This window comes from Vigna unguiculata, chromosome 8 (assembly GCF_004118075.2).
Source record: "Vigna unguiculata cultivar IT97K-499-35 chromosome 8, ASM411807v1, whole genome shotgun sequence".
Lineage (NCBI taxonomy): Eukaryota > Viridiplantae > Streptophyta > Magnoliopsida > Fabales > Fabaceae > Vigna > Vigna unguiculata.
In genome coordinates, this window is record NC_040286.1 from 26713711 (window position 1) to 26735958 (window position 22248).

The following is a 22248-nucleotide window of genomic DNA, read 5'->3' on the forward strand; positions in this document are numbered from 1 at the left end:
AGTCTACGTAAACCTTGGTTTCTGCGATCATCATTGATGAAAGCATTAGTGAAGTTTAGTTATTACTGTTGAGTTGGTCAAGACCAAAAGAAAGTAAGGGTGAGCACAATAATGACTACAAGGCTAAAACTTTATAAACATCAAACACTTCTCTTAAATGAACTTCCTTTGCAAATGAAGGCCCTTTACAACTAATCTAGATTTAAGCTTTTGAACAAAAACCATTTACATGTTTTCTACACCTGAAATACTCATTTACATTCTGCGGGAGAGGAATTAAGGTCCAAGCACAGTTATTACAAAGAGCATTACAACAAACAAACTATAACTTGAATTTATTAAAATACTGCCAAAGTATTAACTCACATGAGAAAAAACTGATAGCTGAAATATCCCTTCCCATTAAAAATAAATCAAGTACCATGGCACTGTAAATGTCTTTCATAAATCACATAAATGTTTATTCATGGATGACAATATCGATAATGCAAGAGTAAGAAACTGCAGGTTGCAGCCAACACAAGCTGCACTCTCAATTTGAGAATCTGTACATGATGAATGGCTAGTTTGTTGTTTATCACAAGAACTGACTCTGACAAAGGAGCAATAGTAATGCAACATATATGTATAACATTGTAAATTTCAAAACGAATACAAACCTTCCGGAGTCAAATATCTTTTTGAAAAGATTGCGACAACAATAGAAGCTGAAACAGCACAGTTGTAAGCACTCTTAACTGCAAGAATTTCACACGAACAGCAGCATTGTCCACAAAAAGTGATAACACGTACTTGTAGCAGGATCTAGACAGCATAGGTACAACAACAAGATATAAGCAGCTAAACCGAGGTAAAACACTGGTCTAGCAAAGCAAGCAAGTCAGAAAACAAAAAAATAAAAGTTAGCCTTCAACCTAATTAATTTGGCAAGGAAGGGTGCAGCATCAGCAACTTAAGTATGGCACTGGCAACCTACTTAAAATACTAAAATTGAAATTGAAATTGTTTCAGAACTCTACTACTTCTTAAATTGTAAGTGTCGGCACAATTCTGCTGGGCCAAAAGTTTTGGAAAATACAAAAAACACCTATACTGAAAAATATTGGTCAAGTGCCCTACTTTAAATATAAGATAAACTACATGTCCATTTATCTTTAAAATACATCACTAAATGATGATTGTTAGTTGCTGATGATAAGAGCGTCCTCACAAAAACAGAGGGTGTAGACAACAACTCTCTCTATTGTGAAAAAACTTTGAAATGTTACTTTTATTTTTCATCTTGGTTCTTCTATTCTTTGTCCAGGCTTCTCACGTACAATAACTCTTCTCACATCGTGTTTGCTCCTTTCATGAATAGCTGGATTCTTCGTTTTTTTCATGGTCGACTTTGCTTTCATTTGTCTGTCGTCGACTTGTATTTCACTTTCACTATGGCAAACTTGTCATTAACTAGGTTCCTGTCAATATGTTCAACTCCAGAGATCGAACCACTTCCACGTATTATTGCACTCAATCGCATCGATCTCCTTGTCCATTTCAAGTTGTCACTTCTCATCTTGCACTCCAGTGCAACTCTCAAATCCTTACTGAGCTATCCAAATGCACGTTGATCTATCAGGAAGTCTTGCCATCCTATCAACACTATTCAACTGTTTTGCTGAGTTCTTCACGCTATTCGGCTTTCTTGCCGAATTCTCCATGATACTCGGCAATCTTGTTGAGTTCTCCACTCTATCGGTTGTCTTGCTAAGTTCTCCACTTGCTTGTGCTCGACCTCCGAGCTACGTGCCATCATCAACAACATTGTTTCTTCTTCAACTTCTTCTACGAGGTTGATTGTCTCTTTTCTTCCATTCTCAGACCGAAAATCTTAATGTATGACCTTACCACAACTGAAACACTTATTCGAGTAGCGCTCCTTTGCATAATGACCATACTTGTCACACTTAAAGCACTTAACATTTGAGTTGCTCAACCAACCTCTTCTCCATGAACGTCATCCTCTTCCGCACCAACTTTGTTGGTTGGATTGTTCTTTCTCCTCCTCTTGTCCTTGACTTCTACCACCAGGATCACCTGCTCTACCACCTCAGTATCTTCCTCTGCCTTGAGTGTTTTGAGTCTCTCCCTTCATTTGGAGTAGTTAATTAAGTGGCTCCGCCTTCTTCTTTCGTTGTTCATGCGCCTCAAGAGACCCAACAAGCTCTTCAAATGTGAGCGTTGATAGGTCCTTGGACTCTTCAATCGCGCACACCATGTTCACAAAATCATCCGTCAGAGACCTCAGAATCTTCTCTACAACTCGGCTAGCGAACAACGTCTCTCTGATTCTAGCAAGTTGGTTCACCATAATTTCAACCTGAGTTATGTACTTAGTTACTCCTTTTGTCTCCTTCATCTTCATGCTCTCCAACTCTCCCCTGAGTGTTTGAAGCCGCACCTACTTCCCCCGATCATCCCATTATACGCCTTCTCCAAAATGTCCCACACTTCTTTTGAAGATTTGATACTTGCAATTTTCTCAAAGCCAGACCAGTTCAAAATTTGGTACAAAATACAAAGTTGCCCTGTCCTTCGTTCATGCATTTTGGGCATTCGACCAATTTTTGGTGTTTTCTGGTTTTACATGACCATTTTCCACCACCTCCCAATCTTCTTGAGAGCCAAGAAGAGCTTTCATTTTAAGACTCCAATTGTCAAAGTTGACCGCTTTTGTCAACTTGGGTAGGGGCAGATTGTTTGTAAGACTAGACATCTCACTCTCTCTTTTTTTCCAAACACTCAAGCACTCTATCGGTTCCTTTTTTTTCACTCAGACACTCAAGCTAAGTGGCTCTTGATACCAATTTGTAGACAACTCTCTCTTTCTATTGTGAAAAAACTTGATTTACCTCTTATTGTTGTTACTTATGCAATCAATAATAGAATTTATAGGCTCACAATTTTCTGACTGTTGTACTTAAAACGGTTATAAACGGTTAACTCATTAATTATCCAAACTCCAACAGCTAGTACATTAACTACCCACAACGGTTAGTTACCTGCAACGACTAATTACCTGCAACAGTTAATACATTTAAGTTTATTAAAAAACCCAACAGAGGGTACCAAAGAAATAACCATGCATGTATAATCAAAGTATATATCAAGTGCTAGGTGTGACTTATCATGAGTTATATGTATGATAAACAACCGTGTGCATGTATGAAGAGTATTATTGGGGTTGATTATCATTGATGTATGCTCTGTAGCACACAAGAGAAATAAACGATGGACAAGAATATTAAAACACAAAAAAAAACGGTAAGACTTCAGATTACCAACCAGGTAGAGTAGAAGAATTTTTTTTAGAAAGAAAAAATTATCTTTTCTGTCCTTGAGACACATTCCTATACTTGATAGAAACCATAATTTAAATCACGTCATTCCTTAAATAAATCTATTTCTGACACATCCCATTTAAAAACTAAAGACAAAACACATTATATGGCAACATCACTCAGTAGTTCGTAATGGTACCAGCATCCAAGCCATATTTTTACTCCATCATCTAATCCTAGTTGGGATGCCCTTTCAAACCATGTCATATGTCAAATTCACTTATTATGTGAAATCCTAAACAGTATGAGGGATGCAACATAAAATGCAGCCTTACTGATAAGAAGTTTCGATAGCACAGTAGAAGTTCATCAGTTTATCTTATTGACACTGTCGGTTTCCTTGATAATAATGACAGGACATGAAGCATGGTGGGCACAGTAATTGCTCACACTCCCGAGGAACATCCTGAAAGCCAAATTCAAATTGTTCAATACAAGTGTCCAGAATACTAATTGAAGCAGATCTATCTGTGTCTGTGCAGGTAAATGACAAATGATACAGAGAACAAATTAAAAGGTTAAGAAGTCAGTTATGGTTGTCATCTGCTAGTATCATATATAGCAAACAAACATGAAAACATTTATAAAGAATCGCAGGTGCAATAATAGATAGTGCAAAATCCAAGCCCTCTATCATAACAGCATGACTAAAGTTCTAAAACTTGTTATCATTTCCAAAGGGAATAATCATCAAGTCATTTTTTGTGATATGTGCTGTCAAAATAAGGATTAGTACGATAAATATGTCTATGTGCCAAATGCAAATTTATGTATTACTTTCTGGCAGCTATCAAGATCTATCACTAGCTGTTTTGTACCTCTTAATGGGGCCAAATGCACGAGATCCCATCACAAGAACATCAGCATGCAAATCCTGAACAGCTTCACAAATCTTCTCCTTTGGATCTCCAACTACCACATGAGTTCTGACCTGACTCTGCCGTAGAAAGAGAAAATGTCAACTACACTACACGATTGCAGAAAAAAACTTAAAATGAAACACTAGCACAAATAGGATGTGTTTAGGCTTGAGCTCGAAAGCAAAAAATAATAAATATGTTTTTAATTTGATACTTTCTAAAAGTAAGAAATAAAATAATAGACTAAAATCATTTAATGTCCTAATATCATTTTATTTTCATAAATATGCTATAACTTATTTAAAAAAAAAATGTCCTCTTTTCTCCTTCGAAGCACCCATTCCCAAACAACCCAAAGTTTCATGACCCAATTTCAAACTAAACCAGTAGCCAAAGCTTCTTCGTAAAGCCAAAAGAGATTGAAACTAACTGATACCTAAGATTGTGAACTTCTATTTTATTTTATAGGAAAGGAAAGCTGTGAGAAGTCGAGTACAAAAAGGAAATAACGCTTACAATGAGAAAGACAAACATGAAAACTAGCTTGCAGAAAAGGTTAAAATAAAGGGAGTGACATAAAAAAAGTCACCAAACTTATGAAAAAAGAAAAATAAAAAACAAAATATCATGAACCGATTAAGAAATATAAAGGACAGAAAATGAAAAACACTGACCAGTAAAAAGTTATTTGGTGAATTAATTTATCCTATAACAACATCACAAAACGAAATCAGAAAATCCCTAAATTAAAATCCAAAAAATACAGCCCTAGCCAATTCCTCAATTCAAACATTTCAATACCAAAGATCATTCCCGCAATTTTTGTTTTCAAACGGACACCTTATTTTTCATTTTTTACAAAAAAAAAAATAAAGGAAAAAGAAAAAGGTAAAAATGGCGCAGGCGAGATTAGTAGTAAAGTAGCGCTGAAAGTTAGATTGAAGAAAAATAAAATTACAAAAAAAAAAAAAAAGAGATAAGGAAAACGCACGGTGAGGTTGAACTCGGAGCAAATTCCGAGGGCGTGATCGAGAACGGCGCGGGTGATGCGCTCCTGGTGTGCTTCAATGGCTGCTGTGAAAGCTGGAACTTCAATATCACCTGGTGAGAGATGACAGCGGATGAATGATATATATACATATATGAGGAGAAGTTCAGAATGGGAAAGAGAATTGTACGGAACTGGGGCCACCGAAGGGGATGGCACCGGGATTGAGGCCAGTGGCGATGGAGGGCGGAGATTGGACGTGGAAGATGATGAAAGAAGGAGCATCGGTGGAGTCGGAAGTAGGAGATCGGAGCTTGAGGTTGGTGAGAGCCCAACGCAGTGCCTTCATGCTTTCCTCGCTTCCGTCAACAGACACCAACACGCGGCTAAGGTTTCCGCCACCCGACATCGCTGCTTTCTCAGTTGTTTCTTTCGTGTTAGCTTCTCCCTTTTCCCTCTTTCTTTGACTTCACTTGCTTGCTTCTATGGAATTCCAACACCTTCTTCACTCTCAGATTACAACACAATCAGTTTTTATTTCCCATTATAACTAATTATTGAGCTACAATTATTCTTAATTTTTTATTTTACAATAAACTATTAAAACCTTTAAAATATTGTAACCCCGCGTTTTCAAATTTTATATAAATATATAAGAAAAATGTAATTTATTTTGTGATAGAACGTTTACAAAGCTGGCGTTCAGCAAGAGGAAATAAGAAGTTGAAATTTGAAACATGAAAAGAAAATCTTGAGAGTTTTGTTCACTTCCTTTTTTAATCAACCATCCTTGTACATATCACTTCCTCGTAGGGGTGGCAATTAGGGTCTCTCCCGGCCAACCTACAAGCCAGTGAAAAAAATACGGGCGAGTTAGGACAATGAACTCGTAGGCCCGCATAAACCCGCAGCCTGCGCAGACTGGTCCGCAAATTCGCATAAAAATTTTTAAAAAAATATATTTACACTTTTATATATTAATTACTTTTTTTATGAACTCTTACATTAACATGTCAAATTCTTGTATAACTGGAAAAGACAAGTATTATGTATTTTTTAATGTGCTAAAATTTAAAGAATATATTGTGTATGTCAAAGTATGAATATGAATATGATGAAAATGTTTAATTATCAATTTATCATCCAACTTCCTAAAGTCTTTACTTAATTTTGTTAACTTCATAAAGTTTCTCAATTTTTAAACATTGAAAGTTTTATCATAAAAATAAAAAAAATATTTAAAAAAAAGCGGGCCAGCCCGCGAGCCTGCGTGCCAAATGCGGGATAGGGCAGGCCAGTGATTGCAGCCTGCATAAATTGTACGGGCGGGGCGGGCCAACCCGCGATGTGCGGGCCTAAACGGACCGGGTCGGCCCGCATTGCCATCCCTACCTCATAGCGATGGATAAACGAGGGAGTGATGGTTGTGTGCATCTATGTTCTAGATTTTATTTTTAATGTGCTTAGATAAGGAAGATAATTTCATGAATAGATGGATATGAAGGAATGAAAAAAATAGTATATAAGAGTTTATGAATAATTAAATTGATGTAATGGATAAAAAAAAATATTGGTTAAATTGAGTTTATTTAAATGTATATTTTGCACTTATATTTATTTAATTTTTTTAAAATATTTATATATTTATAATTTATAGATAAATGTTAGAGTTGCTTTAAAAATAAAAACTTTATAAATTCAAATAAAAACTTTATAAATTTTAATATAAAATTTTAAATATAAATTCTAATATTTGTTTATAAATTATTGATATATAAATATTTGAAACAATATTTAAATAAAATTCAATGCAAAATATACATTTAAATAAACTTAATTTTGTTAAAAATATCAATTATAATAAAAATACCATTGTAAAATTTATATAAAAATTAAATTTGATATAGGGATTAAATTGATGTAATGGATAAAAAAAAATATTGGTTAAATTGAGTTTATTTAAATGTATATTTTGCATTGATATTTATTTAATTTTTTTAAAATATTTATATATTTATAATTTATAGATAAATGTTAGAGTTGCTTTAAAAATAAAAACTTTATAAATTCAAATAAAAACTTTATAAATTTTAATATAAAATTTTAAATATAAATTCTAATATTTGTTTATAAATTATTGATATATAAATATTTGAAACAATATTTAAATAAAATTCAATGCAAAATATACATTTAAATAAACTTAATTTTGTTAAAAATATCAATTATAATAAAAATACCATTGTAAAATTTATATAAAAATTAAATTTGATATAGGGATGAAATTGATTTAGTTTTAAAAAAATTGGGACCAAATTGAGACAAAATAACAAATACAGAGACTACATTGAGACTTTTCACATCCAATAGTGACACGTGGCACTGCCATTACCACATCACATTGTCTCTGCCATGTGACACAATGTCAGATTAACACGTGACAATTTTAATTTTTTTAAAAAAAATTTAAAAAATTAAAAAGAATTAAAAAAAGCAAAAAGATTAAAAAAACCACACGTGACACATAAATAACACCGTTACTGTACACATAAATAACACATAAACCACACGAGTGATAGTATGGTACCCGCACCTGACGCGTTTATAAACAGGTATTAAAATACCTGCGGGTACTAACTATCCGTGCAAACTCACGGGCATGTGTATTTTTATCATCCCTACTCTTATATTCTCACCCTCTCTCTTTGTTTATTTACCACCTCTATTTCTCATCTCTAAAATGTTTCAAATAGAGAAAGTAGTGATATGATTATAATATTAAAAGCAATATCACTTCTAATCATTACAATTAATATTCCTGATAATATTTGATATTGTGTTATGACTTTCTATGATTTGATTCTACACTATGATTTTGTGATTTGATTCTTGTAATGTGATGGTATCATAACCAATTCTTGCTTTTTATAGTTCTTTGTAATTAAGGTTGGCTTTATTACGTGATTAAATTAGTATTACAAGGTGTGTTTATAAACACACAAGCTCTATTTTCCATCACAATTCATAATACCATTCCATCATCCATTTTTTCTCCACTTTAACATGGTTGGGAAAGGATAGTTGCTAGTATTGTGGGTTCTTGAACATGCTGATAGAAATAAAATAACATAAGACACAATAATATAATATATTCATGTAAAAGTTTAAAGAGGATTGTGTACCCAGAATTAATGAATGATCTATAGAAGCATGTAGTATGAGATGCTATTGTTCTCTTTTTGATAGGTATTCTTAAACATAAGAGTGTTTTACGTTGTTACACTTAAAACTGACTAATGGGGTATCAGTTTTATATCCTATCAGCAGAGACCAGGGACCTCTCAAATAAGTATCTGATTATTCAAGCTCATCATAGACCGTTTACTAAACAATTCAACCCATCACGGATCGTTCATCAGAAACCCAAAATTATATATTACCCATACAATAATAAATTATGTGAAATATAATTAATATTGACAAATAATTTAATTTATTGATTAATGTTAATCCATAATAATAACAAAATAGAGAATAATAATTTTATATAATAAAATTATATAAAATATAACATTCTCCCACTTGGATAACATTAATAAATTAATTAATTATATCAATTACAACATAAGTACAAATACCAATTAAGAAATATAAACATGAATCACAAAGATAATATCCGATAGGGATACTTACCATATGCTTAGAATTCTTAAATAATGGATAATATATAAAATAAAAACAAACATAATAAATATGTGATCCCAAAATGGTTCATAAATTCTATATGTAGAAAGAGAAAGAGATGTAATGAAATTGACGCATTGACAAATTTACATCTCATGAAAACCATAATAATATAAAGTGTAAATCTCAGACTCCCACTAACCCAATACATCAAAAGACATAACCACACCCATATGAGTTACATGATTTTGAAAAACTCCAATAGATAAGCCTTTAGTTAGTGGGTCTGCTAACATATTTTTTGTAGCAGTATGCTCAATCCGAGTTTGATAATCCAAAACTTTCTCTCTAACAAACATAAATTTTATATCAAAATGCTTTGAGCGAGTAGAACTTATGTTGTTTTGAGATAAATGGACAGCAGCAATGTTGTCACAATATATCACAAGTGGCCTAGAAATACTTTCAACAATTTGAAAGCCAGAAATCAAATTTTTAAGCCACACAGCTTGACAAGTAGCTTCATAACAAGCAACATACTCTGCCTCCATAGTGGAAGTAGTTGTAAGAGTTTGTTTAACACTCTTCCAAGAAATGGCTCCTCCTGCCATCATAAAAATAAAGCCAGAAGTCGACTTTCGATCGTCAGGGCAACCAACAAAATTAAAATCAGAATAACCAATGACCTGAAGTTGATCAGACTTCTTAAAGGTCAACATATGATCCTTAGTTCCCTGCCAATATCTAAAAACCTTTTTAACAATTTTCCAATGATCCAAACCTAGATCACTCAAGTATCTCCCTAAAGCATTAACAACAAAAACAATATCGAGATGGGTACAAACTTGAGCATACATTAAACTACCAACAACGGAAGCATATGGGACTTTTTTCATTTCAACTCTGTCATTATCATTTTGAGGACACTAAGATTTGGAGAGTTTGTCACCTTTTTGAATAGGTGCTGCACATGAGGAGCAAGAATGCATGTTAAACCTCTTGAGGACTTTATCAATGAATCCTCTTTGAGACAATCCAAGAATGCCCAGAACAACAGAAGCATCACCAAGGTCTTTCATATCAAAGTGGTTATTTAACATAAATTTTGTCTCAGTCAAAAGTTCAACACTGCTACTAGTAAGAAGAATATCATCAATATATAAGACAAGAATGATGAAATTGTTCCCATTTTTCTTCAATCTGATGCATTTTCCTTGAAGCTAAAAGAAGTGACCACCTAATCAAATTTCAAATACCATTGCCCAAAGCTTGTCTTAGTCCATAAATAGACTTCTTCACCAAATGCTCCTTACCTTTTTTTAGCAAAGCCATCAGGTTGAACCATATACACTTCTTCAAATAAATCTCCATTTAGAAAAGTTGTTTTGACATCCATTTGATGAAACTCCAAATCAAAATGAGCTACTAAAGCATAACAACATGAAAAGCATCCTTAGTAGAGACTGGTGAGAAAGTCTCCTTATAATCAATGTCATCCCTCTGACTATAGCCTTTTGCTACAAGTTTGGCTTTATATCTCTCAACTTCATCTGGACTACACTTAGTCTTGAAGACCCATTTACACCCAACTGGTTTACAACCCAGTGGTAAATCCACAAGATCCCAAACATCATTATGGCCCATAGAAGCTAACTCATCATGTATAGCATTTAACCAATCATCATCATGAGAACTAGAGATAGCCTTTTCAAAAGTAGTAGGATCATCAACATTATTTAAATCTTATTTATGCTCTTGAAGATACACAAGATAATCATCAGGTATAGAATGTAACGTTCTAGCCGAAAATTACTTATTAAAATAAAACAAAAATAAAATTCAATAAAACAACCTCATTTATTAATCATCAATTTCCCAAAACGCGGGAAATATTTAAAACCTTAAGTTCAACGCGCCAAAATAGATAAAATATTTCGCATTAAGACTGTAATACAATTGAAATGGTCTATGAAATTATTACAATAACACCATAGTCCAAATACAATAAACTAGTGAGAAAATCCCCAAGAGATCCCCACTCCGTCTCTATGCACCTGTCTGCTCACCTGCATCAACATTTGCTCCCATGTAACAAGTTACATGATCATCGCCACACACACACACAGATAGGATGAGCTCATTTAAATAAAACCAACCAATAAAATATGAAATACAACATCAAAACATTTAAACCCCGGGTTAGTATTCTTCTCCCTTTTTCCTTATTTCTCCACTTCCAATACTTTCATTAGACGTCTATCATTTCTATACCCTTTAGGTGAGAACAATGATCGATCTTTGCTACACGAGTGTCTACTCGCCCCTCCGACTACAGGCCACCACCTGATAGTCCACACGTGGGAATAACCTTGCCACAGCATCTTACCGTGACACCAAGTGGAGCTTCCCGAAACAAACATAAAGTTTGTAGTTGTTCTAGACTACCAAACCTCTATAAGAATACTCTGAAGAGGACAATCATCTGAACCTTGCCGTACAAGCCACAACGCGCACACTCCATTGGACTTCCTAAACCACCAGGCTACAACCTAGAGTGGTCACATGTTACTCCAATACGGGTTACACTCGTAACTGGACCCCCAGCCAAAGCCTCGCATCATGAACATCACCTAAAGTTGTGTAGAAATCTTTCCTTGCGCACCATCACTGAACCAAAACCGCTTGGCGCGCATCTCACGTCGTCAGGCAACCACTAGGTCCAGACCGCCTGGCGGGCATCACATACCGCCAAGCGCCATGCGCCTGCAGCATCATCACTACACTATCACCGTCGGGCGCCACTCGCCGCCACCGCCTGGCGCACCTGTCTCGCGCCGCCAGGCGCCATTACACCTTCAGGAACTCTACTATACCATACCGCCTGGCAGAACTCCCTCTACCGCTAGGCGCCAAGCGTCAACAGTGGCCACTACCACTAATTTGTATTCCGTCCGCCTGGCGGCTCGCTCTCGCCGCCAGGCGCCATACTAGTAGCACTCTATTACTGGTTTCTTGGCACATTAAACAGGTCCTAAGGGACCTCAAATCACACATTTCACAACTCACATCACATGTACAATTATCCATTTATGCTAAAATGACTCAATCACAATGCACACAAGTCAATAAGACAATTATTCTCATTTATACACACCATGATTTCTTTTATGTACTGAATTGAACTCTATCCTATTCCACTCAATATAATCCAAATATTTTATCAATGCAAACCAACAATTAAATATAACATGCCATCCAGATTGTCAATAATATACATGTACTTTTGGAATACACAAGTATAGATGCATATAATCTCCATCACTTCGAACATCACTCTCCATAGTCCATTCGTGAGTATAAATCTGATAAGCATTTTTACACACTTTGCACCTATCATTTTCTCAGTTCTTAACATACAATTTAATTAACTATGAATGCCCTTCTACTTCACATTACACATTACAACTTAACCAGTTAATTTTATCATGCTTACAAATTCCAGTCTATCACATACCACGACGCATTTAATTCCCCACTCAACCACTCCCATCATGAGAACACACCCAAAACAACCTTTCTTCTAGTCTGATGGGGCACCTTGCGGCAACCTTAGCGCCGCCAGGCGGTGCGTGAAAAACTGGGTTTTCCTAGGTCTATTTGCACCGTTCGTGGCTTCCCCACACCCCACTTATACTACCAAAACCAATCTGCATTTTTAGTCAAAATATAAGTGGTTCCATCATCCGAGTCTATGTCAGTTTACGTTCATACCATTATCATACAAGCAATCCAATAGATCAAACTCGACACAACATTTCGTCATCTCTCACCCCAAAGACCCCAACCCCACATGGAATTCCCATTCATACCAATTTCACACACCATTCAATTCACAAGCAGGTTTTCTTCCTTAAATGCATCTGTGCATGCTTACATAATTGTTTTCAACATCACAAATATCACAAAACTCACCACGAACCAGAACTGACCAAAACAGGAAGCGTTGCCTGGCAGACCACGCACAGCCGCCAGGCGGTTCAAGGAAACCCAGTGAAATAGGGCTTACACACATGGGTCGCCTAGCGGCGCATGAACTGCCGCTAGGCGGTTTCTGGAAAAATCCAGAAACGCGAAGAAAATAAGAATAGACAGGTTCTACTCTTTCATTATGGTTCAGATCATATAATCAATCGATAGCAGAATAAAAACAAGTAGTGAGAACTCCCCTAACCTGTATTCCTTGCTTAATTTGATAAGTTCTTTATTTCCTCCTTCATCGCCACTAGCCTTCTTGCCCTTCTTCCAACTCAGCCCCCAACCTTATGCAACACTCACAAAAAACTCACAATTTCGTGCTCTCTTCTGCAACCCCAGTTACAACCCAACCAAAACCTTCTCCCCTACCTCAAAATACCCTTTTAAAGTGGTCTTAAAGTGGGTTTAATGTGAGAAAACGAAAATGGCATTAATCCTAAGTTAATTACCATTCAATATCCTATTTAACTTCTGTTTTTCAGCCACTATTGGCTGCCATGTCCATTAGAGTTTTCCTTTAACCCTTCAAATTCTAATCCAAAGCCAAAATAGCAAAAAATGAAGCTCAATTTGGGTTCCCCAAGGCTTGAACCCACAACCCTAAAATGCCAAGTCAATATCAAATCATCATGCCAATTCATGTTTTATGCTAACTAATATAATTTAATTACTATATCATTCATTCCCCAACATGATTATATATATATATATATATATATATATATATATATATATATATATATATATATATATATATAACTATAAAATCACATAAATAACACATAATTGGCATACATAGGACTCGAATCCAAGTCCTCTCACACAATCAAAGTACTCTCAACCATTTGAGCTAGTACTTTCCCACGTCATGAGAGTTAACATTTAATGCCATAAAGGCTTCTACGACCCGCATTTATTAATTATTTATTTATTTAATTAATTAAATTTCACGGGTCTTACATAGAAGACTTACGTACTCTTTGAGATCTCCTCAAAGAAATTTCTTCAACAACATCATCATGAACTTGTTCATCTACTACAAGTGATGTGGCATCCACAAGATCTGGAACAAATTCATTTTCATCATGGACAACTGGAATGACATTATCTGCAGGAAGATAAATGGATGGCATGGGAATAACAACACGGTTTTCTCTAAGAGTGATTAGTCGCGGTGCATTGTTCCCACTATCAAAATCATCCTCAAAGAATACCGCATGGTCAAACTCAATAACCTACATAAAGTGAGAAGGACAGTAAAACCTGCTACCACGAGAACCCACATAATAACCGATGAAGAACCCACTAACAATCTTAAAATCAAGTTTTTTTAACTAAGGATTATAAGGCCTCACCTCCGCCTTACAGCCCCACACATAAAAATGTCTCAAACTTGGCTTCTTTCGAAACAAAAGTTCATAAGGAGTCTTTGAAACAGACTTGCTAGGTACTTGATTAAGAATATACATAGGAGTCCTTAAAGCATCTCCCCAAAGGAAATTCGATAAAGAGGAATGACTCAACATGCATATCACCATCTCTAAAAGAGTATGATTCCTCCTTTCTGCAACTCCATTTTGCTAAGGAGTACCGAGCATCGTATACTGAGCTTCAATACCACATTCATCAAGATATCTAGGGAAAGGTCCAAGATTTCTTCCAGTCTCATCATATTTGCCATAATACTCTCCACCTCGGTCAAACTTTACACATTGTATCTTCTTTCCTGTTTTCAACTCAATAGCAGCTTTGAAAGACTTAAAAGCATCCATGGAACTTGATTTTTCCTGTAGGAGATCTATCCATCCAAATCGGGAATAATCGTCTATAAACGTGATAAAATACCTATATCCCCATGGAAGTGAGTGTGATAGGTCCACATATATCAGTATGAATAAGCTCCAACACATTGTCACTCCTGTTTGCTCCTGTATTTCTTACTTTTGCGGTAAGCTTGCCCTTAATGCAATCAACACAAGTATCAAAATCAGAAAAATCCAGATCATGTAGAATACCCTCTTTAATCAACCTCTCAATCTGAGGTCTAGAAATATGTCCCAGACATTTATACCATAACATAGAGGAATTTTCATCAACTCTACTACGCTTATATCCAATAATAGAATTAACAGACATGTCATTCAGATTCAGCATGTAAAGTCCATTATATAAAACTCCTGAACCAACAATAATTGAATTGAAATAAACATCAAGTTCACCATTGCCAAATTCAAAAGTGTAGCCACATTTATCCAAAATTGAAACTGAAATCAAATTCCTTCTTATAGAAGTTACATAAACAACGTCTTTCAATAACAAAACATGTCCAGAAGGTAAATTTAAAGAAACTACTCATATATCTTCAACTGGTGCTCTAGCTCCACCTCCCATGATAATCTTGGACTTGACATCACGTGTTTTTCTCAAACTTGTGAACCCCGATAAAGAATTCACAACATGAATAGTGGCACCCGAGTCTAACAACAAGAGTTGGTAGGAACATCAACAACATTAGATTCAAAACAAGCTAGAGCATATAGGAGTATACCTTCCTTATCAGCATTCTTCTTCTTAAGAATATAACAATTACCTAGCTTGTGCTCAAATTTCTTACAATAGGCACAATTTCCTTTAAAGTACTTCTTCTTAGGCTCTAAAACCACTGATGTTTTCCTTGTGTTCCCCTTTTTAGGACGAGATTTACCTTTGAATCTCTTTTTCACAGGTTTAGTGCCAGAAGTAGTAGTTGTAAATTGCACACTATGAGACTTGGTCTTTTTAATCAATGCTTCCTCTTGAGAAATAATAGCTATCATTTCATCAATTGTCCATTCCTCCTTCAGAGTGTTGTAAGAAGTCTTCAACACATCAAACTAAGAAGGAAGAGATTCCATAACTTGCCAAATCAAGTAACTATCACCAAGCTCTACCTTTAGAGATTTGAGTTTTTTATAATAGTGCACAAGCTTCATCATATGCTCACAGACACCACTGACACCACTGACACCATCATATTTGGTCTTCTCAAGAAGTGATAGATATTGACCCTTTTGAGCTTTGTCAAAAATATTAAACTTCTCACCAACTGATCTCATAAAATCCTTAGCATTGTCATTATCCGAAATGCTTTGTCGAATAGACTTCTCCATGGTGTATGTCATCACCATAAAAAACACCATGTTCAAGTGTTCCCATTTTTCACAAGAAGCTCTCTAGACACTAGTGGACTCATGCATAAGAGCTGAAGGTTATGCTTCTTTTAAGGAAAAATCCATGTTGGTAATTGCCAGATACAAATCCAAAGATTCTTTCCAGTCCAAAAAATTTTTCCTATTTAAAGTTTTGACTGAAGTCAATGACATAGGCAAAGAAACTGGTATCAAAATAAAAAAGAAACATTTAATACACACTTATTGTGTAAATAAACAAAATAAATGTTTCTGAATACACAACAAAATATGCCTACAATACCAAATTATTTCTCATTCACTATGATCCCACTTAAGGGTCCCAAATCATAATAAATAAGAAATATAATTAGAATAAAAAATACAATGCACATCTCATGTCAAAAGAAATCTAATACCAATAGGGTACAAGACAAATAATTGACAAAATAAAGTTCAAAAAAACATTGTCTCAAGAAAAATAAAATACATTAATAATAAAATAATTAAATTATATCATTCCCACAAAATTTCATACACCCACGATAGGTGAGCTAACAATTATATAAAATTATATCATGCTTAACAAAAAATATAATAAAATTATATAATGCATGAAATCATAATAATAATAATATTTTTATTTTATATATATATATATATATATATATATATATATATATATATAGTGCAGATTCAAATTGTATCCTAGAAGGATTAATCCCCACTAGGTACTTTGAAAAAACATCTGAAAGACTTAGCACAGCTAATGGTTCTAAATTACAAATCAAATACAAACTATCTAGTGCAATTATAGAAATCACATATGCCTCCATATCTGTGAAGGATATGGAGGCATTCTTAAACAAAGGATTGATAAAAAAGAACAAGTAATTGCTTATACTTCTAAACATTGGAATCTTGCACAACAGAATTATTCGACTGTTAAGAAAGAAAATTTAGCAATTGTTCTTTGTGTTTCAAAATTTCAATCTGATTTGCTTAACCAAAAATTTTTAATTCGTGTTGATTGTAAATCTGCAAAAGATATTTTACAAAAAGATGTTAAAAACTTAGCATCAAAACAAATTTTTGCAAGATGGCAAGCAATTTTAAGTGTTTTTGATTTTGAAATAGAATATCTCAGAGGCACCTCGAATTCTCTCCCTGATTACCTCACTCGTGAATACTTGCAGGGAAAAGGTAGCTGACGAGCATGCCTAAAAAGGCAGTATTAGCTTCGGCAAGAAGCCGATCATCAATCCAGAAAAAATCAAAAGAAGTCATTGGGTCATCAACCCAACCAACCTCTTCAAACCAAACAGCCAAACAAACCAAATTGGATTATGCCATCCCAATCCAAACATTGTTAGCTCTTCAAGATCAAGGACTAACTACACTTCCCAAGAAAACTTGGGCAGACATTGTCTCAGATGAAGAACAAGAAGGAGAGAATCTTGACCTAGCTCTCCTTATTAATAACCTGAAAAACCACAAAACAATCTGCAACCCAAGAATGAGTCAAGAACTCCAAACCCAATCAACCCAAAAACCTGTTTCAAAAGATCAAACACATTATATAGCAAAAAACAAGTTTTCGTCAATTGTCCAATTGGAACCAGAGTATTGGGATAACAACCCAAACAAAATAACTGCCAAAATTTTTCCTGAAGGTTTTCATTTCAGACCATCAGCTTGCAATAAAACCAGACAATTTTATGAGTTTGTTTTGGTTGATACAGATTGTGTAGCAATCAAACATTATAGGGATCCAAAAGATTCCTCAAATTTTACTCACTCAACATTTCAAATTTTAAAGGTTTTAAGTCCTAGCCAATATGGCAAAAACCCAAATGTTTTTAAAAAATTTTCTAAAAATTTTGACCCCATTGGGTATAACTATTGGGATTATATTGATGCCTGGACCAGGGTGTTTTGGTATCAAAATAAAACCTATCGCCATTCATGGCTAATTTATTTCAAAAGAAATAACAAGTATAATTTTCCAAATTGGTTCCTCCAATGGTGGGACTTGAAGCCGGAGAAGAATTTCATCTTCTCACAAAACAATCTGTGGCTGAACATGCCAGAAAATATAAATATTTACACATAGGATGTGTTCAAGTAGCAGTTAAACCTTTAGTTAGAGAAGGTCTTAACGCCTCAATCCTCATGTGCCTTAGAGATACTAGGCACAATGATTTTCATGATTCCTTAATAGGAACCGTAGAAACAAGTCTTGGACATGGTCCTGTATATTTCAATTGTTTTCCCAACAAAAAGGTGAGTCTTTTGGATAGAAATATTCTAGACTCATTATTTCTAAACATTAGGCTTCATGGATTAAACATGAAGGAGGGATCTATCCCTGCAGCATTGCTATATAGAATTCAGTACAAGGCTATGAATACTTGTAACTCTAGAGTTCTGCTGAAAATAACCGATAGGGAAACTACCTTATTTGTCACTGACATGGCCAAAGCTAATGTCACAATTCCTAGACTCATCAAATGGGATGAAGTCGATTTACCCACTTCTTGGTTGTTAGATAGGGCTACTCCTAGTGCTCCAAGGCATACTCCTGAACTTCAGGAAATAAGACAAACTGAGACAGGAAAAGTAGAAATCATCTTTGACAGAAGAAATTCCTTTTCCTCCAGATCTGAGGCTGCTTGATTAGAATACAATTCTGCTAGGAGATCCTTCTCAACAGCCTCACAACATACTTATCGGGGTAGTTCTTCTAGAATAATTACTCCTGAAACTAATCTCCAAGGTATAGAAACAATTAATTCCATACCTAGGCCCGTGTACCAACAAAATGATGATGAAGATCATAAATCTATTCAATCTCCAACCTATTCTTCTCTTAATGAACCTTATGATACAATCTAAGTTCATTATTGATAAAGAGTCACTTCGAAATAATTTTTATTCGAAGGAATTACAACCCCAAAGAAATTGGTTTTTTAAAAATTACCAAAATTCTAAAAGAGTTATTATTCAAGAAATCTATTACAATTTTCTTGAAAAGGTAAAACTAAATATCCCATTTTTTGATTGGTTTCATGCTTATACCATCAAAAACAATATAAAATATCCTTTCCAAGAAGAAATCATAGATTTCAAAACCACTAATGTCATCACGATATGGCATCTCAAGGATGGAGAAAAGGTTCAAACCGAACTACCTCCAAAAACACAATACCAACTCCCTAACCTTAGGGATGATAAGGGAAATCCAGTAATAGCTGCACCCTTTAAAACCAAAGACTTAAATGAAGAACTTTCTTCAAAAGATATCAAAAACCTTATGGAACAGGCCAATTATACAAACAAAGATCTTCAAGTATTAGGAGAAAAATTAATCTCTCCAAAACTTGAACTTTTAAAAATAGGTAGTTCTTCAGGGCAAGCATCTACCTCAAAACAATTAGAAAAACCTTTGTTCAAACCTTTCAAAATAAGTCAGAAGGCTAAACAAAACCTATTAAAAGCTAAAGCCACTTCTGATCAAAATCATGGTGAATTACTAAATAAAATTAGTAATTTACTAACAACGGTTGTTCCAGATACTCCTCAACCCACCGAAGAAACTTCTTCAAAACTCAAAATTAGACAACCTACAAAAACCATAGCCGTCCTAGAACAAAGCTCAGATAATGAATCTGAACCCAATACTCCTTCACAAATCAATCCAATCTTAGTCACTGCAAACAAGCAATGGAAAAGTTTAACTAAACCAACAGCCTTGGATCTTACCATGGAAGATTCAAGCACAAAAACAAATGAATTTAACGCCAACAATGTTTATGAATGGAACATTGATGGCAAATCTGAGTACAATGTTATGCAAATGTTACATTTGCATAATATGGAGGAGAGGAGTAAGAGCAGAGAGGAAAATAGGTAAAGGATCACAAAGAGAAGTAAGGCACTATTCAGAATAGTAATGCAAGATAATGATGCAAAATAATTAATGCGGAAAACTAAAAGAAGACCAGATTTACACGGCGGTAGTCCACATAATACTAGTCGGAGGGAGAGGAGAAAAACATATAAATAAAAGCAAAATAGATTAATGGAAATAAAAGAAAACCAGAACGGCGGTAGTCCGCACTGAACTGGCTAGAGGGAGTGAGAGAAAAATAGGGAAAACATTGGAAACCTTTATTCTTCTGAAAAGTACAAACAAATTTTGGAGAAAGGAAGAAAGAAAAAGCTTACAAACTCAGAGGCCTTCTCTCTAACTTCTCTCTCTAATGTTTGAGTAAATAAAAGGGTGTCTCACAACATGGTCGAGCACTCCTTTTATAACCATAAATTTTACTGTTTCAACAGTACCGGTATCATGACTGGAACTGTGGCTACAGTGTCGGTTTATTAATCTTCTGCCAGATTGATCCCAAAACAGTCATCTTCATTCTGAAATATGTCATCTGAAGAGGCTGCCGAAGCTGAAGAGCTTGGTAATGATTTCTTCGAGGAAGTTCCTTCATCCTCTTTCAATAGCTTGAGAATATTTTGCAGATTTTCTACAAAACTTTCTTTAGATTTTGAAGCTGCTAAGGCAGCAGTGATATGTGCTTTCTGGTTGAGGAATTGAGAAGTTTCTGGATCTACTAATTTCAGAAATTCTGAATTTGCTACAAACCATTTACGAACTTCTTCCGGACTTGCCTTGGAAGCATCAAATTGAGCCCACCACTTTACATAGGAATTCCTTTGTAATATTGGTAGTCTGTTTGAATGTTCTTTCTTCCCGAACTTATATTGCCATCAGAATACCCATGCTAAGGAAAATTCGGAATAGAACTTCAAATCTGAAGGAGTCATTGAATCCTGGTCGTATTTGGTTTTAAACAATTTAAATCCTTCTTTTGCTAGAGATGGAAGGATTTCTTCAATTGGTCCACAAAAGTCCCACCATTGGAGGAACCAATTTGGAAAATTATACTTGTTATTTCTTTTGAAATAAATTAGCCATGAATGGCGATAGGTTTTATTTTGATACCAAAACACCCTGGTCCAGGCATCAATATAATCCCAATAGTTATACCCAATGGGGTCAAAATTTTCAGAAAATTTTTTAAAAACATTTGGGTTTTTGCCATATTGGCTAGGACTTAAAACCTTTAAAATTTGAAATGTTGAATGAGTAAAATTTGAGGAATCTTTTGGATCCCTATAATGTTTGATTACTACAGAATCTGTATCAACCAAAACAAACTCATAAAATTGTCTGGTTTTATTGCAAGTTGATGGTCTGAAATGAAAACCTTTAGGAAAAATTTTGGCAGTTATTTTGTTTGGGTTGTTATCCCAATACTCTGGTTCCAATTGGACAATTGACGAAAACTTGTTTTTTGCTATATAATGTGTTTGATCTTTTGAAACAGGTTTTTGGGTTGATTGGGTTTGGAGTTCTTGACTCATTCTTGGGTTGCAAATTGTTTTGTGGTTTTTCAGGTTTTTAATAAGGAGAGCTAGGTCAAGATTCTCTCCTTCTTGTTCTTCATCTGAGACAATGTCTGCCCAAGTTTTCTTGGGAAGTGTAGTTAGTCCTTGATCTTGAAGAGCTAACAATGTTTGGATTGGGATGGCATAATCCAATTTGGTTTGTTTGGCTGTTTGGTTTGAAGAGGTTGGTTGGGTTGATGACCCAATGACTTCTTTTGATTTTTTCTGGATTGATGACCCAGATTGGGTTGATGAACCAGTTTGTTTTGGGGTCTGTGACCCTGATGATTTATTTGGGCCAGATATGGCTAGTTTTATACCTCGGCTTCTTGCCGAAGCTAATACTGCCTTTTTAGGCATGTTCGTCAGGTACCTTTTCCCTGCAAGTATTCACGAGTGAGGTAATCAGGGAGAGAATTCGAGGTGCCTCTGAGATATTCTATTTCAAAATCAAAAACACTTAAAATTGCTTGCCATCTTGCAAAAATTTATTTTGATGCTAAGTTTTTAACATCTTTTTGTAAAATGTCTTTTGCAGATTTACAATCGACACGAATTAAAAATTTTTGGTTAAGCAAATCAGATTGAAATTTTGAAACACAAAGAACAATTGCTAAAATTTCTTTCTTAACAGTCGAATAATTCTGCTGTGCAGGATTCCAATGTTTAGA

The 22248-nt window shown here is 34.8% G+C and overlaps 1 protein-coding gene across 1 annotated transcript; it reads right to left on the reverse strand.

Annotated features, from left to right (window-relative positions):
* Positions 1 to 378: 378 nt before the first annotated feature.
* Positions 379 to 5756, reverse strand: LOC114194235 (universal stress protein PHOS34). The gene is made up of 5 exons (XM_028084350.1): positions 5427 to 5756; positions 5235 to 5344; positions 4202 to 4320; positions 3659 to 3789; positions 379 to 804 (listed from the first exon to the last, which is right to left on the reverse strand). The coding sequence occupies exons 1-4, from the start codon at positions 5638 to 5640 to the stop codon at positions 3693 to 3695; spliced, it is 540 nt and encodes a 179-aa protein (XP_027940151.1). The 5' UTR covers positions 5641 to 5756; the 3' UTR covers positions 379 to 804; positions 3659 to 3692.
* Between the last annotated feature and the right edge of the window lie 16492 nt (positions 5757 to 22248).